Source organism: Leucopleurus acutus (assembly GCF_964270905.1).
Source record: "Leucopleurus acutus genome assembly, chromosome: 1".
NCBI classification, from domain to species: domain Eukaryota; kingdom Metazoa; phylum Chordata; class Mammalia; order Artiodactyla; family Delphinidae; genus Leucopleurus; species Leucopleurus acutus.
Window position 1 is genome coordinate 120948997 of NC_139142.1, and position 23134 is coordinate 120972130.

The 23134-nt window shown below is 44.7% G+C and overlaps 1 protein-coding gene across 1 annotated transcript; it reads left to right on the top strand.

Moving 5' to 3' along the window:
• Positions 1-965: 965 nt before the first annotated feature.
• On the top strand, positions 966-9783 carry LOC309968908 (RAD52 motif-containing protein 1-like; the record flags this gene model as incomplete). The annotated part of the gene is made up of 7 exons (XM_082850427.1): positions 966-1058; positions 1438-1617; positions 4776-4898; positions 5273-5441; positions 6403-6501; positions 8148-8233; positions 9682-9783. The coding sequence occupies 7 exons, from the start codon at positions 966-968 to the stop codon at positions 9781-9783; spliced, it is 852 nt and encodes a 283-aa protein (XP_082706553.1).
• Positions 9784-23134: the final 13351 nt, after the last annotated feature.

Consider the following 23134-nt stretch of genomic DNA (forward strand, 5'->3'; position numbering starts at 1 on the left):
CTCCTTTTTGCACTGGTCTGTGGTGGCCTTGGCCTACCTCTTCTACCTACTCAAGTAACTCTTTTACCACGAATTTAATTACCTGTGTTTCCATTTATAGGATCTTACCTAGCCTTAATGCCTGCTGCCTCTGCCAATTTAAAAATATTATTGAGGTTGTCTGAAAGACAGTCAAGCTGCATTGTGACAGCGAATGCCTGACAGACGTCACACGTTGTGGTGAGTCTCAATTGCAGGATAATTAATTTTTAATTTAATATTTTAATTTTTAATCAGTGATGATAAATTTTAATATTAATGATGTAATTGCATTATTTTAATTCATTCATTCAGAGTTCCAGCTCCCTAAGTTTCTAAGAACTACCCCCTGGCTAAAAATCAGATTCTTGGTTACATTATTAAGCTAATAATATCTCAGTTACGTTGTTAGCTTAATAATGTAACTGATCCGCATAGTTAAAGGAACAAGAGAAAGGAATCCAAGGGGGAAGGGAATTAACATTAATGGCCTCATATCCTATGCTGTGCTCTGTGCAAATGAGAACTTATTGATATAGTGCATCACAGTTTGTTAACTGATTTTATATACATTAGGTCTCAAGTACACTTTGTCTTATAGGACAGGTGTAAATATAGTTTTGTTTATTTTGTTTGTTTCTGCAATTTTATAAAGAGTACAAGTGATGCTGTTTTATGTCCTATTTGGAGCCTGAGAGTTTCGGGTTCCATAACCAGAAGCTGCTACCTAGTCCTTCTAATGGAATGGAGAGCTAGTTTATTCTTAGACTGTCAAGCTCTGAACTTGCTCTGAATCTCATGCTTTTCTATCCACAAAACACTCAGGGGCTTTCAACTATTTTTCTATATATTAGATTTACTGGCACTAACTTTTTAAAAAGCGCGGGCGCCCGTTTGCTGGTGCAGTCCGCTTGTTCCCCGAGCAGCGCTCGCGCGGTGATGTTAGGATGCACTTGGTACCTTTTGCGGTTCCCATCGGGGGTGACAAAACCTTGCTGGTGTGGGAGCTGAGCTCTGGATCCACAGCCGAGGCCTTGCAAGTGAGAGGAGCTGGAGCGGAGGGAAGGGTGGAGGAAGCCGCCCCGTGCCCCAGTAACTGGGCGCCCCGGGGTACTGCTTCAGCACCTCATCTGCCTGTGGTCTCCGCTGAGAGGAATCTTAGTTCTAGAGACGACCTGAGCGGTCAACTCGCCCCCATAGATTTTTGAGACATAGTTCCCAACAGAAGTCATTGCCTCCTAATGCTTCTCGAAGTTTAGGATTTCAGAGGGAAACTTGTTAATGAAATGAGAAGTGTTTGGAGTTCCAGGCTCACCACAGTTACGTGTGCAAAGGGCTGGGGGAATATAAGGGAATGAGCGGTTTGGTTTCCTGGGCCTGAAATTTACTGCACTTTCTTAGTGTGAGACCACCCTACAGCATTCTCTCTTCACAGTCTTCTCCCGGTTTGGCTTTCTGTATTCTGTCTCAGTCTTCCCAAATGCAGCAGTGGGTGGTCCTGGGTTCTATGCCATCATCAAGTTTTATTCAGCAAGAGATGCCCACAGAGCCCAAAAGGCATGTGACCAGAAGCAGCTTTTTCACACATCTCCAGTGAAGATGGGTCCAAATGTGGAATTCCTCGCTCTACTGGGATGAGGTGCTGAATTTAAAACTAATAGGCCTTCGGGAATTCCCTGGTGGTCCAGTGGTTAGGACTCTGCACTTTCACTGCTGAGGGCGCTGGTTCAATCCCTGGTCTGGAAACTAAGATACCAGGGCGGGAAAAAAAAAAGGCCAGCGTTTCTACAGCACTGTGGTGTACAGAGTGCTCTCAGATGCACTGCTCCACTGATCCCCCAGTTTCCTAGTTGTTTCTTTCTTTTTTTTAGATGAAGAAACTCGAACTCAGGATGGTTAAGTGACTTACTTAAGGTTCATGACAGTAAATGTGGAAACTAGGCCAAACCCAAACTTAACCGATGTTAAACCCCATGTCATTTTATGCTGCCCCTTAATTTAAGAAATCTTCACAAGAGTCTTCCTTATATTTACTTTTATGTTGATTTTAAATGTGTGAGGTTGACAATTTTTTTAAATTAATTAATTATTTCTGGCTGCATTGGGTCTTGTTGCTGCGTGCCGGCTTTATTTGTGGCGAGCGGGGGTTGCTCTTCGTTGCGGTGCGTGGGCTTCTCATCGCGATGGCTTCTCTTGTTGCGGAGCACGGTTTCTAGGCACGCAGCCTTCAGTAGTTTTGGCTCACAGGCTCTAGAGCACAGGCTCAGTAGATGTGGCACACGGGCTTAGTTGCTCTGCGGCATGTGGGATCTTCCAGGACCAAGGATCAAACCCGTGTCTCCTGCACTGGCAGGCGGACTCTTAACAACTGTGCCACCAGGGAAGTCCCGAGCTTGACAAACTTTGGTCAGATGTAACATAAAGGAGTCTTCATCATCTTCATCACTCTCAAACTGCCTATTCAGAACTCGCTTCAGATTCCAGAAAATGGTTAAAATATTCTTTAATGCATTGTAGAAACCTTATTCCATATCAACATGCCATCCAATTTGACTTCCCCAGAATTAACATTTCATTATGTACCTCCATTCAGCCACCATTCCTTTTTCAAGGACCATTTCAATTCCTCTGAATAAGTGAGTGAGGCTTAGATTTCCCAGACCTTTCCCTTTTTAATTGTGTGTCTTCTCTGATTGGCTTCTTGTTCTGGCTACTTCCTACTGACCTTGCTGCCTATTCTCACCCATATTTCTTTACTCACTGATTTCACCTTTACTGAATCTGAGAACTCTCCTCAGATGTGACTCCAGGTACACTACCTCCCACTTCTTTACCTTGTTTAACACCCTGGCAGTACTTCAATCCTGGCAGTACTCCCTGGGATTGAAATGATTTTGTGTCAGACATTCTTTAATTTGCAGACCCTGCGACCATTTCACATAACCACTCAGATACTACAGATGGTCCTGGAAAGATTATGAAACAGTTACTTGGTATCAGTTGTGAGTAATGAGTTCTTTTCTTATATCGGACATTAAGACCATTCCATAAGTGTAGGTTCGGAGATTTTCACAGCATAAAGCCTGTCACTGATAGAATAATGAAGAAAAGTTCTCCAAGTCACTATAGAGTTGAGAGGAAAGGGCATTCGTATTAGATTTCTTTATTTAATGCAGAGCCTTAGTTTACTACCCACAACCCCGAAATTTTTCCCTACTTTACTTATGCGTTCTTTTTCAATTTTATTTATTTATTTGGTTGCACCGGGTCTCAGTTGCAGCAGGTGAGCTCCTTAGTTGAGACTCAGGGGCTCCCCAGTTGTGGCATGTGGGCTCCCCATTTGCAGCAGGCAGGCTCCTTTTTTTGTGGCTCGCAGGCTCCTGAAATGTGGCGTGCAAACTCTTCGTTGCAGCATACACGTGAGACCTAGTTCACTGACCAGGGATCACTGACCTAGTTCACTGACTAGGGATCGACCCCAGGACCCCTGCATTGGGAGTATGGAGTCTTAACCACTGCACCAGCACGGAAGTTCCAATTACGTGTTCTTTTATTCATTGGCAGGTATACATACTTCTTATCTTACTTCCCCTCTGTTTTTTATAAATACATAAAAGAGAATAACATCTTAAAATAAAATGAAGGAAAGGCCTAATGTATCTGAGTTTTTCTCAGCGCACGAAGGGAAAGGTTTGCCAGGAAGAACTGTGGCAAGTTTATCCTAGATGTCAGCCGTCTCTACTACCCAGGGGCTCAGAGCCCTTCTGAAGATTCCTAATTGTCCAGGACAGCTCCATTATGACTCACCGTACAGGGCCTAGCATCCCATGCGACACTCAACATTTAAAAATTAATCTTCATTTCTCCTTCCCAGCAGGCAGCTTCAGTTGGAGAAAGTAATTTCATTTTCTTATGTACTCATTCATTCACTCAGTCAACAGACCATCACTCCTCTATTGTATGCCAAGATCTATGCTTGTTTCTGGTAACAAGGATATCGTTCCTTCAAGCACTTAAAGAGCTCATAAACTAGTGACAGAGGAAGATGCAGAAACAAATCAATAAAGAATTAACAATGCTTTGACTTTATTTGTATTATTTGAATTTTTATGACTATATTTATATACTACACCCTGTTCAAAATGGAAATGGACCTTTAAGAAAGAACTAGTGATATAAAAACTCCACAGTAATATGTAAGTTCTTTAGAGAGTTAAGACTGGAAATATTTGCACTCTCAAAGAAGCCTGTTAATGCAGATGAACCTCTAATTCTTTTGGCTCCTTTATTTACATTCATAGAGGTATATGTATTCCCTCTTCTTACAGGGGTTAGTAACTTGGGGAGGGGGTGCTACAGATTAAGGTCCTAATTCAGTGGCAGGTCCATCTTGTCTCCTCTTCACGTCATATTCTCAAGCAGGAGCTACAGGGTGAGACAAGTAAAACAGTTCACTTCCTTTGCTTACCCCCAGCCCCATAATAGGCTTCTGCCGGGCTTCCTTGGTTCTTTCATCATCACTTTCACCACCAGAGGTCAGGAAACCTTCCGGTTAATCAGGGGTCCTGGAAATGGTGCAGAAAAGTACTGACTTAATAAATAACATTTATTTAGGGATCACTGTGAACTCATTGCTAAAAATTTCCTACTTAATCTTCACAACCACTCTATAAAATTGGTAATGTTAAATCTCAGGTATATCCAAAATGAGGTCTCTATGTAGGGTTGTGATATTTTTAGGTCTTTTATGTCTTTAGGTTCATCTCGGCACCAGACCTAAGGCGGTTCAACATAATACACTTGCACTAAAGAGCTCCAGATGCCAAGAATTGGCAAATTACAACTTTGGTTTCCGTGGGTCGTCAAAAAGGATCATCAAGGTAAACTCTATAGATTTTCTTAGACTAACCAGACTCCTTTTAACATTGAACTCCTAGACTTTAGAGAGCAGAACAAAACAGGGCTATGGGGAGATGTGAGAGACTTCCACATGAAAGTATCTGAGCATTGGCCTGCCACCTAGAATTAGTGCTAATCTCAATGACTTGGATGGTGGTGTCCATAATTTTCTCCAGTATTTGTATGGTATATCATAAAAAAAACAGTGGTCCATATCTAGTCATTCATTGTCAAGTCTCAGTTAATTTTGAAGGGATAGCATACCTAAACTATTACCTGGGATTGCTGAAGTTTGGTATTTATTTCTAACAACAGAATATGTTGAAGTCTAGCCTTTAATTCAAAATCCTAACAGCTTCAGGATCTTTCTAACCTTGAAGAAAGGGAAAATGAAGATATTGTGACGCCACTTCAGAAGCAAAGCCTGAAGTTCTTCTGTGCTTTAGAGGTGGTGTTGCCCTCCCACGAGTGCAGGAGTCCTGGAGTTGGCATGGCTGAGGAACCTTTGGATAAGTTGGAGGAAGGTCTGCTTTCCAGTATGTGTGTGTGTGGGAAGGTGAGGGAGTGGGATTTCTCTTTTTTCCTTTCTTTCTGAAACTCCACTTTTCAATTACATCATCACCTTTTCTGAGCAACTAAAGCCCTGGGCAGAATTGTTCTGCCTGACAATATAGGTTTTTATCTTAGGCAATACCGGACAGCACCTTAACCTTTAGAATTTTAGAACTGACTGCCTGTCAAGAAGCTTCGGAGGAGGGAAAATTAGTTAGGAATTTTTTTTTTTTTTTGGTTAATAATTATTTTTGTGCTAAAATAGTCCTTCAAATACAGATGTCTTCTGTCCTTCAGTTATCCCAACAAAATTATTGTCTGAAGATTGAAATAAACTCTTGTGTAAATGTTCAGTCCTTTGCCTCCTATAAAAGAGCCTGAGCAGAATAAGTAAACGTAGATCCCTAGAAAGGGGATTCCGATTGGTACTGAGTTTTTTCCTAGAATCCATGGCACTTGGGCTTAGGGTTTTAAGTCAGAGGCAGGGCTGTTAGCAAATGGGGTGGAGGAGGCTCCACCATTCACCTGAGTGGGTGATGGTTGCGTAGAGGCCGGATCATCTGCACTACAACCAAATCTATCTCACTGTATGAGTCCAGCCCTTGATGCAGAGGATAGCAGGGTCTGTAGCAGTGTAGCCTCAGCTTGTCCATTTGAAATCTGTGAGTAATGTGAGATTTGTGCCACGTTTTTGGTTTACATTTCCCGTCTAGTATTTCAGGAACTTCCAGAATAGATCTGAGCAGTAAAAATATGCCATGCCAGGGTATACCTGCAACGGAGACATTCACCCGTACCCCAGTATTGTGCCTGCCCTTAATCACTAAGGTAATGATCTAAGAATCACAGATGCATTTTTAGTTTTAAACATATAACCTAGAAATCAGTTATTCATATAGGCATTTTAAATTCATCTGTTTTGGTTGGATTTAGGGTCATTATCATTCCTTATGGGAAGGAAGGTAACCCAGAAGCTTGCTATTCAGAAAGCTGTAACAGCTGCATTCCAGAAATTGCTGAATGTGGTTTTAGGTAAGACCTTTTTGATTGTCCTTGAAGTACTTCAGTTTTAGTGAGCAAATAAACTTATTTGAAAAGTTAATTGGATGAAAATAATGGTTATCTAAAACATTACATATTCTTTCATTCACCATATGCTTTTGCAGCAGCAGTCTTAAATTTGTTCTTTGTGGCATTTATGAGAAGAACGACGGCAAATATTATTGTCCCCAGTGTTTAGATGTAGAATGACTTGCCTCAGTTCATACAGAAAATGTTTGATCCAGTTCTTCCTCAATTGCTTGCTTATCATACAGAATAGGGTAGTGAATATAAGCCTTGGACACCTGTGTTTGAGTCCTAACTTTGTCTCTTAGATTTTGTTGTTGTTGCAATTTTAGATTTTTGTAGCCAGAGACATTTGTAGGTATTTAATATCTCTAAGCTGCAATTTCTTTATCTGCAGATAGGGTTAGTAATTCAGCTTACCACCAAATGGGGGATATTGTAAGAGTAAATGGGATGATGAATCTAAAAAGCTTAGAGCTATGCCTGAAACAGAGTAAGCAGACAAAATATATTGACTATTATTATTACTGCTGTTTTCTTGTTGAAGAGTTTATTAGATTATGTGTTTGGAATCAGTTTAATTTCCGTTTTCATTTCTGATGTATTGGGTGAATATGATTCTTGTATAATAATCAGTTATGTTTTTGTAAACCTTGAATGTGGTCATGCGATTGAATAGGATTGATTTTCTTCCCTATCGAGTTATGCAGCGGTGAGAATGGCACAGGCTGTGCCCAAACGAAACTTTATGATCAGTAGATTCCCGGAACAGAACCGCTCCCCTGCTTCACAGCCCTGCAGGGTTAGAGACTGAGAAATCCAAGCTAAGTTGTCAGAGACCTTATTTGCTTGTAAGAGTTGACCCTGGATTGGTCTTGGCTTTCCAGCCTGGGCAATCCTTCCAGTGAAGTGTGATTTCCCTGGTCATCAGGCAGAATCTCCATCCGCTGTCAACTCTGGGTAACAACCTTTAAGGACCAAACTAAATGACTGGGCTGTTTGTGCCTAATATGCCAATGTACTCCTTATATGTACCCAAAACTCCTTAGACCAAAAAGCCTGGTGGCCATAGCTTGCCTTGAGGAAAGCTGTATTGTCCAAAATGTACATGGGCCAGTTTCTGCCAGTAGAGTGTTCAAATGCTCTCTCTCTCTGTCTCTGTCTCCAAAGCTATGTTCATTGTATCTGGTAGAATTTTGGTCCCAAGGAGTAGGCACTTACCTTGCTTCTAATAGGAAGTATCTATTATAGTCCAGTGGTATCTCTCCCAGGTTTGAACTCACTTTGACTCCCACCTGATGCCTTCCTATTTAATTGTATTGTGATTGAACATTTTCGTTTCCACAGCTTTTAATTTCTATGTCCTTATTCCTTAGTTCTTATTTCTAAGTTCATAAAGTTTTTGAACCAAAGTTGATACTTCTTATATATGTTTTCACAAATAATTATGATAAAAACTGCCATGTCTGATGAGGGAACTTCTAGGAAAATGCTCTTATTTTCTGCTTTTAGAAGTCAAAAGAATGTCTAATTATTCGGTGCTACCATTGTATACAGGAAGTTTTAGAACAAGAACACTTCTGAATTGATCCTTGTTAACTTTATTACATAAAGTGGTAAAACACCTGTGGCGTATAGACCCTGTGAAGATGTCACAGATGCTAGAACCGAAGAGGAACTACAGGATTTAATTCAAGTATGTGGAGATAAAAACTCAAGGAATACACAGCCAGTGTAGCCATAATTCAAAATAAGCAGCAGGATTTGGAAGACTTCAGCATATCTACTCATCTCTGTCTTCCTTAGGAAAAGGTGAAATTCTGAAACTGCTTTTGAGGCAGGAAATTTCTAGGACTTTTCCAAGTTCCGAGCCTTGTCTCTGGCCCATTATTTGATGTTTGGAGAGCAGGATTGAGGGCCACCAGTGTACGTCTATGGTTGTGGACACAGGAAAAGACACAGGCCCTTTAGAACTCCCCTCAAATAGAATTGCAGGGATTTGGGAACAAAGTAACTATGGTCTTAAGTGTGATTATGCTACACTGTTTAAAAACTATTCATACCTTTCAAGTAAGGTGTATTACCCAGATCTCTTATGTATCTTGTGTTAAATCTTTTGCCAAAGAACCTTTCTGTAAACCAGTTATATGGATGCCTCGAATTAGGGATTAAGTTGTCAACGTAATTTCTAAAAGAAAACATTAATGTACTGCATATAGGATTATTTTTTTAAAGGAGCAGAAAATGTGTTTCATGCCATTGAGAGTTTAATTTTTGGCTAGATTTCTGATTATTTAACTCACCTCAGTGTTGCAAAGTTTGTTTTGAAGGGACGAAGGTAGAGAAAGAAAAGGTGGTTATGTTCTGAAAAATGAAAAAATTTTGAAAGTTTTTCCTGTACAAAGTAATTATTTCAGTTCAATTTTAATCAGTCAAGGACACTTCAAACGTATCCATGTTTGGGCTTTAAGAAGTCTATCTTCCTGTGAAATATGAGAGGAAAGGATTCCATATTGGTACTAAAGATTTTGGAAACCTGATTATAACAACAGTTTCACTCCTAAATGAGGCCAATCTTGGAATCAGTTCCATTTAGAAACCATTATGTGCTAGGCACTGGAAATAGGATGAAGCTCCTTGTCTCTTTGAGTTTAGGTGCTAAAGGTATAGCAGACAATTAAAAAGGACTAAAATTAAATAGATTATAGAAAGGACTGTGAAGAAAGTAAACTGGGTGCTAGTTACAGTATTTCAAGAACATTACTTAACATGCTGACTTTAACATTCTAAGTGTCTTCTCCATATGTTCACACAGGGTAGACCTCTGAAAAGTGACACTGTAGTTTTTTCTACATTAATGGCTCTGTTGAGACAAGGTGGGATGGGGGAAGTTTTCGCATGCTAATGTAAAGGGCCAGTCACTTGGTTTTAGACTCTCTTTCCCAGAATGAATTGCTCACCTGCCCCAAACCCCTCCTACAGAAGTTCTGGAGTCATCACTGATTCAGTGGTGACTCCCTAATAATAGAGTTGTGAATGAATCATGAGACGTGAATACTGAGAGTTTGGAGGAAATGGCAACATTTTAGCATAACTGTAAGGAGTGTTCCCCTCCCGCCACACTAACTGGTGCTCATTTTGCAGGTCAGCTACTTTTCATGTCAGCTGTGTGGCCAAAGGGAGGAAGAATGTCTCTCAGACTTCAGCTTTGAGGAGGAAGAGTTCAGATTGCCAGAACTGGACTAGCACTTTTGAATTTCCCAGAATGCCAGGTTTTTGGTTTCCACGGGAAGCTCTGCATCCTTCCCTCCCCAGTCCACCCCTGGGCTGCTGGAGTTTGGGGCCACTCAGGTCTGCAGCCTAAATCCCGCCTCATTGTTTGGGGCCAGGGTTGGCAGGGCGGGGTTGGGAAGAGGGCTGGCAGGAGGTAATTGTTGCCTTTGCAAGGGGAAGGATGGCTTGTGTCCTGGGGACTCTGGGAAAAAGGCCCATTCTGGTGGCGTGGATTGGATCTCCGCACGAGCCTAATAGCTGTGGCGCAACTAAAGATGTCATAAATAACGGATGGGACGTTATGCGGGGCCGGGGCGCGCGGTTGCTAACGTGAGCCCTCGCATCGGGGTGCTGGCATAGCAGTTCGGTTTGGCTCTGAAGGAGGATGTGGCTCCGGCTCCTCACTGGCCTGGGTCGCTGCGCCTGGGAGCCGCCGCATGTTATGTCGCGGCTGCGCCTCTGTGTCGTGCCTGCGCTCCACGGCTCTTCTTCACGTGGTAAGGACGGTGGCTTCTAGTCCAGGCAGTTCAGCCTCCGGAGTGGGCCATGGGCCCCATCCAGGTGACCCCCAACCCCCCGCGGCTGACAGAGGCTTTGTATTCACACGCCTCAGAACCCCTCCCAAATTGCCCCATGCCCCTTACATCCCTGGCAGAAGCCGGGGGCTTTAATTACTTGACGTCCTTGTCTCCATTCCAGATGTTGGCCCCGCCTCATCAGGAGTTGACTGAGACTGAGGTTCCATACCCGGACACGGATTCGGTTGGAGAGATGCCTACAGGGCCAGATCAGTTTGCTGTTCCACGTCAGGATCTGAATAACAAGCAAACCCAACATCAAAAGTTCCCAGAGGCAGTTCCAGTGCAAGAGCTCCCAGAGGCAGTTCCAGTTCTAGACTGGGATCAGAATTAGCCCTTGTTTCTGCGTTCTGGACACAAAAGTAAGACTAAAGACACAGGTTTGGATCAGGCTGAAGCTCACCAATCGTTTGAAATACTTGTTCCACCTCTAGGTAGTAAGAGCTCAAAACCAATGAAGTTTATGGTTTCATCCCGAAACCTGAAGAAAGATCTAGTTCAACATCAACAGCATGCCAAAGTTGTTGTTAGAACTACAGGCCAATTTCAAAAAAAAACACTCAGGGTCTAGAATAATAGTTGCAGGGTCATTATTTAGATCCCAGTATGTATGCCATTTAACCTGAGGAGAGCATACCTAGGGATTTTTCTGGGAGCCCAGATAAAACTATGGAGCCCCCAAAGGAATCTGAAACTTCTCCATCCCAGCAGGAGGCCCAACCTCCTCATCCAGAGCTCACTGAGGAGGCTGAAACTTTACCCCCACAGGAGCCCCCTGCTCAGCATCCACAAAGCCCTGAGCAGGCTGAATCTTTTTCAATCTTTCAGTCTTCTAAATTCTGCGGCTTTTCCTGTGCTTTAAAGGAGACTCCAATCTACCTGGTGAAACCTGTTTGCTGCAATTCTGCCTTGGTTTCAACTCCTCTTCGTTGCCTTACCTCAATATATTTTTCGACGAAAGTTGTCCTTTTTAACTCTGCAGGTTTGTGAACTGCAGTGCCCCTGAGCTCCATTTTTCAACTCGCTCTTTTGTGAACCGGCCGCAAAACCGCAGGATTGCTTCAGGCCCTATTCTGGTTCCGGGGCGGCAGGCTGAGGCTTTGGTTAATTCTTCCTCCTGATGGGAAATTAGAGGTGCATGTGCCCGTCCAAACACCTACAGCTGTTCCCTCATTGGTTCCCCGTCATCCCGTTCATCCTCCGCACTAATTGCAGACTGTGCGAAACAGGAGGTTTAAGGCGCTGACTCTCCAAATGGGGAGATTGTTAGTAAAGCGGCTGGAATGGCGAACCCGAGCACCAGGAGAGGAAAAGTGAGGTACGTTTTAGAAACCTTTCCCGATCACACGGTGTACCATCCTCTGGGTTTCCCATGCGTGTTTTAGCTGTAGGAAGAGACCCTTAAACCTGGAGAGTTGGGGCCCATGGAATGGGTAGCGCGCAGTACCGCTTTAAAGGGTCTGCATTTGCTCACCAAACCTCACCAATCCTCTCAGCCCCAAGTGTCCAGCCTCATGTGTCATCCAGCCGTGGGGGTAGGTAAGGTCAATCCAGGGTGCATCACAGCCCCTGGACGAATTTTGTAAGAATTTCTCTCTCTTTCACTCTCTTTGTGTTTTTTTTTTTTTGTTTTGTTTTTCGAAGTTTATTTTTATAATGGGCTTCAGCTGAATTTCACTGCAGTATTTCTGCCTCTCTACACACACTTGATTCCCTTACGGAGACATATCAATACATAGGTTTTAAGATTCTGACTTGTCACATATATTCCTCTGCGGTGCATAGGGGGTGTTGAGTCCAGTTCACTGAGCAAAGAGTAGGTCTTCTCTATTACATATGTGGTTTACGGAACGGGATCTGTGCTAAGTTCAAACTCTGGTTTTCTGCATCACCCCTCCTCACCTCTCCCCTTAAGCAGGCATAAGTGCGTCTTCTAAATGTGTGACTGTGTCCTGTTTTGTAATTCAGTTCACGTGTAGCCATGTTTACATTCCGTCTATGAGTGGTATCTTATGATAAGTTTCTTTTTCTGTGTGACTTCTTTCACTTAGAATCATCGTACCTGAATCCACTCATTCTGCTGCTGCTGGCCTTATGACAGTGATTTCAAGGCTGAGTGACATTCCATTGTACATAAGTACCACAACTTCTTTATCCATTTTTCTCTTTCCTGGGGTGTTTAAGTTGTACCCAAGTGGAGGATTTTGTAAACAGAGGAGCCCTAAGCTTTGGGGTGGCTGTGTCTTGTTGATTTTTATATTTCCCAAGATATATGCCCATGAGTGGAAGTGCCCTGTGCTCTGTAGCTCTGTTTTTCACATGTTTCCGGACACACCATACACTTCTCCAGAGTGGCTGTTGGCAATTAAAATCCGGCCAATCAGGGTAACAAGGCTCCCTGGTCTGCATGGCCTGTCCTGCCTCTCTGGTTTTTACACTTTTTTCGGATGGCCCTTTGGACCGGTTGAAGAGAGACTTCTTTGCTGTGCGGATTTCCATTGCCCGCTTCCTTGATTGGCCAAGAAGGGCGCATGCGTTTTCGCCTGAATATATTCAGGCGAAAACGCATACGCCCTTTTTGGGCAACTGCGTCATCGTCGAAGTTCGGCCGCTTGTCCTGTGCTTTAAAGGAGACTCCAATCTACCTGGTGAAACCTGTTTGCTGCAATTCTGCCTTGGTTTCAACTCCTCTTCGTTGCCTTACCTCAATATATTTTTCGACGAAAGTTGTCCTTTTTAACTCTGCAGGTTTGTGAACTGCAGTGCCCCTGAGCTCCATTTTTCAACTCGCTCTTTTGTGAACCGGCCGCAAAACCGCAGGATTGCTTCAGGCCCTATTCTGGTTCCGGGGCGGCAGGCTGAGGCTTTGGTTAATTCTTCCTCCTGATGGGAAATTAGAGGTGCATGTGCCCGTCCAAACACCTACAGCTGTTCCCTCATTGGTTCCCCGTCATCCCGTTCATCCGCCGCACTAATTGCAGACTGTGCGAAACAGGAGGTTTAAGGCGCTGACTCTCCAAATGGGGAGATTGTTAGTAAAGCGGCTGGAATGGCGAACCCGAGCACCAGGAGAGGAAAAGTGAGGTACGTTTTAGAAACCTTTCCCGATCACACGGTGTACCATCCTCTGGGTTTCCCATGCGTGTTTTAGCTGTAGGAAGAGACCCTTAAACCTGGAGAGTTGGGGCCCATGGAATGGGTAGCGCGCAGTACCGCTTTAAAGGGTCTGCATTTGCTCACCCAACCTCACCAATCCTCTCAGCCCCAAGTGTCCAGCCTCATGTGTCATCCAGCCGTGGGGGTAGGTAAGGTCAATCCAGGGTGCATCACAGCCCCTGGACGAATTTTGTAAGAATTTCTCTCTCTTTCACTCTCTTTGTGTTTTTTTTTTGTTTGTTTTGTTTTTCGAAGTTTATTTTTATAATGGGCTTCAGCTGAATTTCACTGCAGTATTTCTGCCGCTCTACACACACTTGATTCCCTTACGGAGACATATCAATACATAGGTTTTAAGATTCTGACTTGTCACATATATTCCTCTGCGGTGCATAGGGGGTGTTGAGTCCAGTTCACTGAGCAAAGAGTAGGTCTTCTCTATTACATATGTGGTTTACGGAACGGGATCTGTGCTAAGTTCAAACTCTGGTTTTCTGCATCACCCCTCCTCACCTCTCCCCTTAAGCAGGCATAAGTGCGTCTTCTAAATGTGTGACTGTGTTCTGTTTTGTAATTCAGTTCACGTGTAGCCATGTTTACATTCCGTCTATGAGTGGTATCTTATGATAAGTTTCTTTTTCTGTGTGACTTCTTTCACTTAGAATCATCGTACCTGAATCCACTCATTCTGCTGCTGCTGGCCTTATGACAGTGATTTCAAGGCTGAGTGACATTCCATTGTACATAAGTACCACAACTTCTTTATCCATTTTTCTCTTTCCTGGGGTGTTTAAGTTGTACCCAAGTGGAGGATTTTGTAAACAGAGGAGCCCTAAGCTTTGGGGTGGCTGTGTCTTGTTGATTTTTATATTTCCCAAGATATATGCCCATGAGTGGAAGTGCCCTGTGCTCTGTAGCTCTGTTTTTCACATGTTTCCGGACACACCATACACTTCTCCAGAGTGGCTGTTGGCAATTAAAATCCGGCCAATCAGGGTAACAAGGCTCCCTGGTCTGCATGGCCTGTCCTGCCTCTCTGGTTTTTACACTTTTTTCGGATGGCCCTTTGGACCGGTTGAAGAGAGACTTCTTTGCTGTGCGGATTTCCATTGCCCGCTTCCTTGATTGGCCAAGAAGGGCGCATGCGTTTTCGCCTGAATATATTCAGGCGAAAACGCATACGCCCTTTTTGGGCAACTGCGTCATCGTCGAAGTTCGGCCGCTTGTCCTGTGCTTTAAAGGAGACTCCAATCTACCTGGTGAAACCTGTTTGCTGCAATTCTGCCTTGGTTTCAACTCCTCTTCGTTGCCTTACCTCAATATATTTTTCGACGAAAGTTGTCCTTTTTAACTCTGCAGGTTTGTGAACTGCAGTGCCCCTGAGCTCCATTTTTCAACTCGCTCTTTTGTGAACCGGCCGCAAAACCGCAGGATTGCTTCAGGCCCTATTCTGGTTCCGGGGCGGCAGGCTGAGGCTTTGGTTAATTCTTCCTCCTGATGGGAAATTAGAGGTGCATGTGCCCGTCCAAACACCTACAGCTGTTCCCTCATTGGTTCCCCGTCATCCCGTTCATCCGCCGCACTAATTGCAGACTGTGCGAAACAGGAGGTTTAAGGCGCTGACTCTCCAAATGGGGAGATTGTTAGTAAAGCGGCTGGAATGGCGAACCCGAGCACCAGGAGAGGAAAAGTGAGGTACGTTTTAGAAACCTTTCCCGATCACACGGTGTACCATCCTCTGGGTTTCCCATGCGTGTTTTAGCTGTAGGAAGAGACCCTTAAACCTGGAGAGTTGGGGCCCATGGAATGGGTAGCGCGCAGTACCGCTTTAAAGGGTCTGCATTTGCTCACCCAACCTCACCAATCCTCTCAGCCCCAAGTGTCCAGCCTCATGTGTCATCCAGCCGTGGGGGTAGGTAAGGTCAATCCAGGGTGCATCACAGCCCCTGGACGAATTTTGTAAGAATTTCTCTCTCTTTCACTCTCTTTGTGTTTTTTTTTTGTTTGTTTTGTTTTTCGAAGTTTATTTTTATAATGGGCTTCAGCTGAATTTCACTGCAGTATTTCTGCCGCTCTACACACACTTGATTCCCTTACGGAGACATATCAATACATAGGTTTTAAGATTCTGACTTGTCACATATATTCCTCTGCGGTGCATAGGGGGTGTTGAGTCCAGTTCACTGAGCAAAGAGTAGGTCTTCTCTATTACATATGTGGTTTACGGAACGGGATCTGTGCTAAGTTCAAACTCTGGTTTTCTGCATCACCCCTCCTCACCTCTCCCCTTAAGCAGGCATAAGTGCGTCTTCTAAATGTGTGACTGTGTTCTGTTTTGTAATTCAGTTCACGTGTAGCCATGTTTACATTCCGTCTATGAGTGGTATCTTATGATAAGTTTCTTTTTCTGTGTGACTTCTTTCACTTAGAATCATCGTACCTGAATCCACTCATTCTGCTGCTGCTGGCCTTATGACAGTGATTTCAAGGCTGAGTGACATTCCATTGTACATAAGTACCACAACTTCTTTATCCATTTTTCTCTTTCCTGGGGTGTTTAAGTTGTACCCAAGTGGAGGATTTTGTAAACAGAGGAGCCCTAAGCTTTGGGGTGGCTGTGTCTTGCTGATTTTTATATTTCCCAAGATATATGCCCATGAGTGGAAGTGCCCTGTGCTCTGTAGCTCTGTTTTTCACATGTTTCCGGACACACCATACACTTCTCCAGAGTGGCTGTTGGCAATTAAAATCCGGCCAATCAGGGTAACAAGGCTCCCTGGTCTGCATGGCCTGTCCTGCCTCTCTGGTTTTTACACTTTTTTCGGATGGCCCTTTGGACCGGTTGAAGAGAGACTTCTTTGCTGTGCGGATTTCCATTGCCCGCTTCCTTGATTGGCCAAGAAGGGCGCATGCGTTTTCGCCTGAATATATTCAGGCGAAAACGCATACGCCCTTTTTGGGCAACTGCGTCATCGTCGAAGTTCGGCCGCTTGTCCTGTGCTTTAAAGGAGACTCCAATCTACCTGGTGAAACCTGTTTGCTGCAATTCTGCCTTGGTTTCAACTCCTCTTCGTTGCCTTACCTCAATATATTTTTCGACGAAAGTTGTCCTTTTTAACTCTGCAGGTTTGTGAACTGCAGTGCCCCTGAGCTCCATTTTTCAACTCGCTCTTTTGTGAACCGGCCGCAAAACCGCAGGATTGCTTCAGGCCCTATTCTGGTTCCGGGGCGGCAGGCTGAGGCTTTGGTTAATTCTTCCTCCTGATGGGAAATTAGAGGTGCATGTGCCCGTCCAAACACCTACAGCTGTTCCCTCATTGGTTCCCCGTCATCCCGTTCATCCGCCGCACTAATTGCAGACTGTGCGAAACAGGAGGTTTAAGGCGCTGACTCTCCAAATGGGGAGATTGTTAGTAAAGCGGCTGGAATGGCGAACCCGAGCACCAGGAGAGGAAAAGTGAGGTACGTTTTAGAAACCTTTCCCGATCACACGGTGTACCATCCTCTGGGTTTCCCATGCGTGTTTTAGCTGTAGGAAGAGACCCTTAAACCTGGAGAGTTGGGGCCCATGGAATGGGTAGCGCGCAGTACCGCTTTAAAGGGTCTGCATTTGCTCACCCAACCTCACCAATCCTCTCAGCCCCAAGTGTCCAGCCTCATGTGTCATCCAGCCGTGGGGGTAGGTAAGGTCAATCCAGGGTGCATCACAGCCCCTGGACGAATTTTGTAAGAATTTCTCTCTCTTTCACTCTCTTTGTGTTTTTTTGTTTTGTTTTGTTTTTCGAAGTTTATTTTTATAATGGGCTTCAGCTGAATTTCACTGCAGTATTTCTGCCGCTCTACACACACTTGATTCCCTTACGGAGACATATCAATACATAGGTTTTAAGATTCTGACTTGTCACATATATTCCTCTGCGGTGCATAGGGGGTGTTGAGTCCAGTTCACTGAGCAAAGAGTAGGTCTTCTCTATTACATATGTGGTTTACGGAACGGGATCTGTGCTAAGTTCAAACTCTGGTTTTCTGCATCACCCCTCCTCACCTCTCCCCTTAAGCAGGCATAAGTGCGTCTTCTAAATGTGTGACTGTGTCCTGTTTTGTAATTCAGTTCACGTGTAGCCATGTTTACATTCCGTCTATGAGTGGTATCTTATGATAAGTTTCTTTTTCTGTGTGACTTCTTTCACTTAGAATCATCGTACCTGAATCCACTCATTCTGCTGCTGCTGGCCTTATGACAGTGATTTCAAGGCTGAGTGACATTCCATTGTACATAAGTACCACAACTTCTTTATCCATTTTTCTCTTTCCTGGGGTGTTTAAGTTGTACCCAAGTGGAGGATTTTGTAAACAGAGGAGCCCTAAGCTTTGGGGTGGCTGTGTCTTGTTGATTTTTATATTTCCCAAGATATATGCCCATGAGTGGAAGTGCCCTGTGCTCTGTAGCTCTGTTTTTCACATGTTTCCGGACACACCATACACTTCTCCAGAGTGGCTGTTGGCAATTAAAATCCGGCCAATCAGGGTAACAAGGCTCCCTGGTCTGCATGGCCTGTCCTGCCTCTCTGGTTTTTACACTTTTTTCGGATGGCCCTTTGGACCGGTTGAAGAGAGACTTCTTTGCTGTGCGGATTTCCATTGCCCGCTTCCTTGATTGGCCAAGAAGGGCGCATGCGTTTTCGCCTGAATATATTCAGGCGAAAACGCATACGCCCTTTTTGGGCAACTGCGTCATCGTCGAAGTTCGGCCGCTTGTCCTGTGCTTTAAAGGAGACTCCAATCTACCTGGTGAAACCTGTTTGCTGCAATTCTGCCTTGGTTTCAACTCCTCTTCGTTGCCTTACCTCAATATATTTTTCGACGAAAGTTGTCCTTTTTAACTCTGCAGGTTTGTGAACTGCAGTGCCCCTGAGCTCCATTTTTCAACTCGCTCTTTTGTGAACCGGCCGCAAAACCGCAGGATTGCTTCAGGCCCTATTCTGGTTCCGGGGCGGCAGGCTGAGGCTTTGGTTAATTCTTCCTCCTGATGGGAAATTAGAGGTGCATGTGCCCGTCCAAACACCTACAGCTGTTCCCTCATTGGTTCCCCGTCATCCCGTTCATCCGCCGCACTAATTGCAGACTGTGCGAAACAGGAGGTTTAAGGCGCTGACTCTCCAAATGGGGAGATTGTTAGTAAAGCGGCTGGAATGGCGAACCCGAGCACCAGGAGAGGAAAAGTGAGGTACGTTTTAGAAACCTTTCCCGATCACACGGTGTACCATCCTCTGGGTTTCCCATGCGTGTTTTAGCTGTAGGAAGAGACCCTTAAACCTGGAGAGTTGGGGCCCATGGAATGGGTAGCGCGCAGTACCGCTTTAAAGGGTCTGCATTTGCTCACCCAACCTCACCAATCCTCTCAGCCCCAAGTGTCCAGCCTCATGTGTCATCCAGCCGTGGGGGTAGGTAAGGTCAATCCAGGGTGCATCACAGCCCCTGGACGAATTTTGTAAGAATTTCTCTCTCTTTCACTCTCTTTGTGTTTTTTTTGTTTTGTTTTGTTTTTCGAAGTTTATTTTTATAATGGGCTTCAGCTGAATTTCACTGCAGTATTTCTGCCGCTCTACACACACTTGATTCCCTTACGGAGACATATCAATACATAGGTTTTAAGATTCTGACTTGTCACATATATTCCTCTGCGGTGCATAGGGGGTGTTGAGTCCAGTTCACTGAGCAAAGAGTAGGTCTTCTCTATTACATATGTGGTTTACGGAACGGGATCTGTGCTAAGTTCAAACTCTGGTTTTCTGCATCACCCCTCCTCACCTCTCCCCTTAAGCAGGCATAAGTGCGTCTTCTAAATGTGTGACTGTGTCCTGTTTTGTAATTCAGTTCACGTGTAGCCATGTTTACATTCCGTCTATGAGTGGTATCTTATGATAAGTTTCTTTTTCTGTGTGACTTCTTTCACTTAGAATCATCGTACCTGAATCCACTCATTCTGCTGCTGCTGGCCTTATGACAGTGATTTCAAGGCTGAGTGACATTCCATTGTACATAAGTACCACAACTTCTTTATCCATTTTTCTCTTTCCTGGGGTGTTTAAGTTGTACCCAAGTGGAGGATTTTGTAAACAGAGGAGCCCTAAGCTTTGGGGTGGCTGTGTCTTGCTGATTTTTATATTTCCCAAGATATATGCCCATGAGTGGAAGTGCCCTGTGCTCTGTAGCTCTGTTTTTCACATGTTTCCGGACACACCATACACTTCTCCAGAGTGGCTGTTGGCAATTAAAATCCGGCCAATCAGGGTAACAAGGCTCCCTGGTCTGCATGGCCTGTCCTGCCTCTCTGGTTTTTACACTTTTTTCGGATGGCCCTTTGGACCGGTTGAAGAGAGACTTCTTTGCTGTGCGGATTTCCATTGCCCGCTTCCTTGATTGGCCAAGAAGGGCGCATGCGTTTTCGCCTGAATATATTCAGGCGAAAACGCATACGCCCTTTTTGGGCAACTGCGTCATCGTCGAAGTTCGGCCGCTTGTCCTGTGCTTTAAAGGAGACTCCAATCTACCTGGTGAAACCTGTTTGCTGCAATTCTGCCTTGGTTTCAACTCCTCTTCGTTGCCTTACCTCAATATATTTTTCGACGAAAGTTGTCCTTTTTAACTCTGCAGGTTTGTGAACTGCAGTGCCCCTGAGCTCCATTTTTCAACTCGCTCTTTTGTGAACCGGCCGCAAAACCGCAGGATTGCTTCAGGCCCTATTCTGGTTCCGGGGCGGCAGGCTGAGGCTTTGGTTAATTCTTCCTCCTGATGGGAAATTAGAGGTGCATGTGCCCGTCCAAACACCTACAGCTGTTCCCTCATTGGTTCCCCGTCATCCCGTTCATCCGCCGCACTAATTGCAGACTGTGCGAAACAGGAGGTTTAAGGCGCTGACTCTCCAAATGGGGAGATTGTTAGTAAAGCGGCTGGAATGGCGAACCCGAGCACCAGGAGAGGAAAAGTGAGGTACGTTTTAGAAACCTTTCCCGATCACACGGTGTACCATCCTCTGGGTTTCCCATGCGTGTTTTAGCTGTAGGAAGAGACCCTTAAACCTGGAGAGTTGGGGCCCATGGAATGGGTAGCGCGCAGTACCGCTTTAAAGGGTCTGCATTTGCTCACCCAACCTCACCAATCCTCTCAGCCCCAAGTGTCCAGCCTCATGTGTCATCCAGCCGTGGGGGTAGGTAAGGTCAATCCAGGGTGCATCACAGCCCCTGGACGAATTTTGTAAGAATTTCTCTCTCTTTCACTCTCTTTGTGTTTTTTTTGTTTTGTTTTGTTTTTCGAAGTTTAGTTTTATAATGGGCTTCAGCTGAATTTCACTGCAGTATTTCTGCCGCTCTACACACACTTGATTCCCTTACGGAGACATATCAATACATAGGTTTTAAGATTCTGACTTGTCACATATATTCCTCTGCGGTGCATAGGGGGTGTTGAGTCCAGTTCACTGAGCAAAGAGTAGGTCTTCTCTATTACATATGTGGTTTACGGAACGGGATCTGTGCTAAGTTCAAACTCTGGTTTTCTGCATCACCCCTCCTCACCTCTCCCCTTAAGCAGGCATAAGTGCGTCTTCTAAATGTGTGACTGTGTCCTGTTTTGTAATTCAGTTCACGTGTAGCCATGTTTACATTCCGTCTATGAGTGGTATCTTATGATAAGTTTCTTTTTCTGTGTGACTTCTTTCACTTAGAATCATCGTACCTGAATCCACTCATTCTGCTGCTGCTGGCCTTATGACAGTGATTTCAAGGCTGAGTGACATTCCATTGTACATAAGTACCACAACTTCTTTATCCATTTTTCTCTTTCCTGGGGTGTTTAAGTTGTACCCAAGTGGAGGATTTTGTAAACAGAGGAGCCCTAAGCTTTGGGGTGGCTGTGTCTTGTTGATTTTTATATTTCCCAAGATATATGCCCATGAGTGGAAGTGCCCTGTGCTCTGTAGCTCTGTTTTTCACATGTTTCCGGACACACCATACACTTCTCCAGAGTGGCTGTTGGCAATTAAAATCCGGCCAATCAGGGTAACAAGGCTCCCTGGTCTGCATGGCCTGTCCTGCCTCTCTGGTTTTTACACTTTTTTCGGATGGCCCTTTGGACCGGTTGAAGAGAGACTTCTTTGCTGTGCGGATTTCCATTGCCCGCTTCCTTGATTGGCCAAGAAGGGCGCATGCGTTTTCGCCTGAATATATTCAGGCGAAAACGCATACGCCCTTTTTGGGCAACTGCGTCATCGTCGAAGTTCGGCCGCTTGTCCTGTGCTTTAAAGGAGACTCCAATCTACCTGGTGAAACCTGTTTGCTGCAATTCTGCCTTGGTTTCAACTCCTCTTCGTTGCCTTACCTCAATATATTTTTCGACGAAAGTTGTCCTTTTTAACTCTGCAGGTTTGTGAACTGCAGTGCCCCTGAGCTCCATTTTTCAACTCGCTCTTTTGTGAACCGGCCGCAAAACCGCAGGATTGCTTCAGGCCCTATTCTGGTTCCGGGGCGGCAGGCTGAGGCTTTGGTTAATTCTTCCTCCTGATGGGAAATTAGAGGTGCATGTGCCCGTCCAAACACCTACAGCTGTTCCCTCATTGGTTCCCCGTCATCCCGTTCATCCGCCGCACTAATTGCAGACTGTGCGAAACAGGAGGTTTAAGGCGCTGACTCTCCAAATGGGGAGATTGTTAGTAAAGCGGCTGGAATGGCGAACCCGAGCACCAGGAGAGGAAAAGTGAGGTACGTTTTAGAAACCTTTCCCGATCACACGGTGTACCATCCTCTGGGTTTCCCATGCGTGTTTTAGCTGTAGGAAGAGACCCTTAAACCTGGAGAGTTGGGGCCCATGGAATGGGTAGCGCGCAGTACCGCTTTAAAGGGTCTGCATTTGCTCACCCAACCTCACCAATCCTCTCAGCCCCAAGTGTCCAGCCTCATGTGTCATCCAGCCGTGGGGGTAGGTAAGGTCAATCCAGGGTGCATCACAGCCCCTGGACGAATTTTGTAAGAATTTCTCTCTCTTTCACTCTCTTTGTGTTTTTTTTGTTTTGTTTTGTTTTTCGAAGTTTATTTTTATAATGGGCTTCAGCTGAATTTCACTGCAGTATTTCTGCCGCTCTACACACACTTGATTCCCTTACGGAGACATATCAATACATAGGTTTTAAGATTCTGACTTGTCACATATATTCCTCTGCGGTGCATAGGGGGTGTTGAGTCCAGTTCACTGAGCAAAGAGTAGGTCTTCTCTATTACATATGTGGTTTACGGAACGGGATCTGTGCTAAGTTCAAACTCTGGTTTTCTGCATCACCCCTCCTCACCTCTCCCCTTAAGCAGGCATAAGTGCGTCTTCTAAATGTGTGACTGTGTCCTGTTTTGTAATTCAGTTCACGTGTAGCCATGTTTACATTCCGTCTATGAGTGGTATCTTATGATAAGTTTCTTTTTCTGTGTGACTTCTTTCACTTAGAATCATCGTACCTGAATCCACTCATTCTGCTGCTGCTGGCCTTATGACAGTGATTTCAAGGCTGAGTGACATTCCATTGTACATAAGTACCACAACTT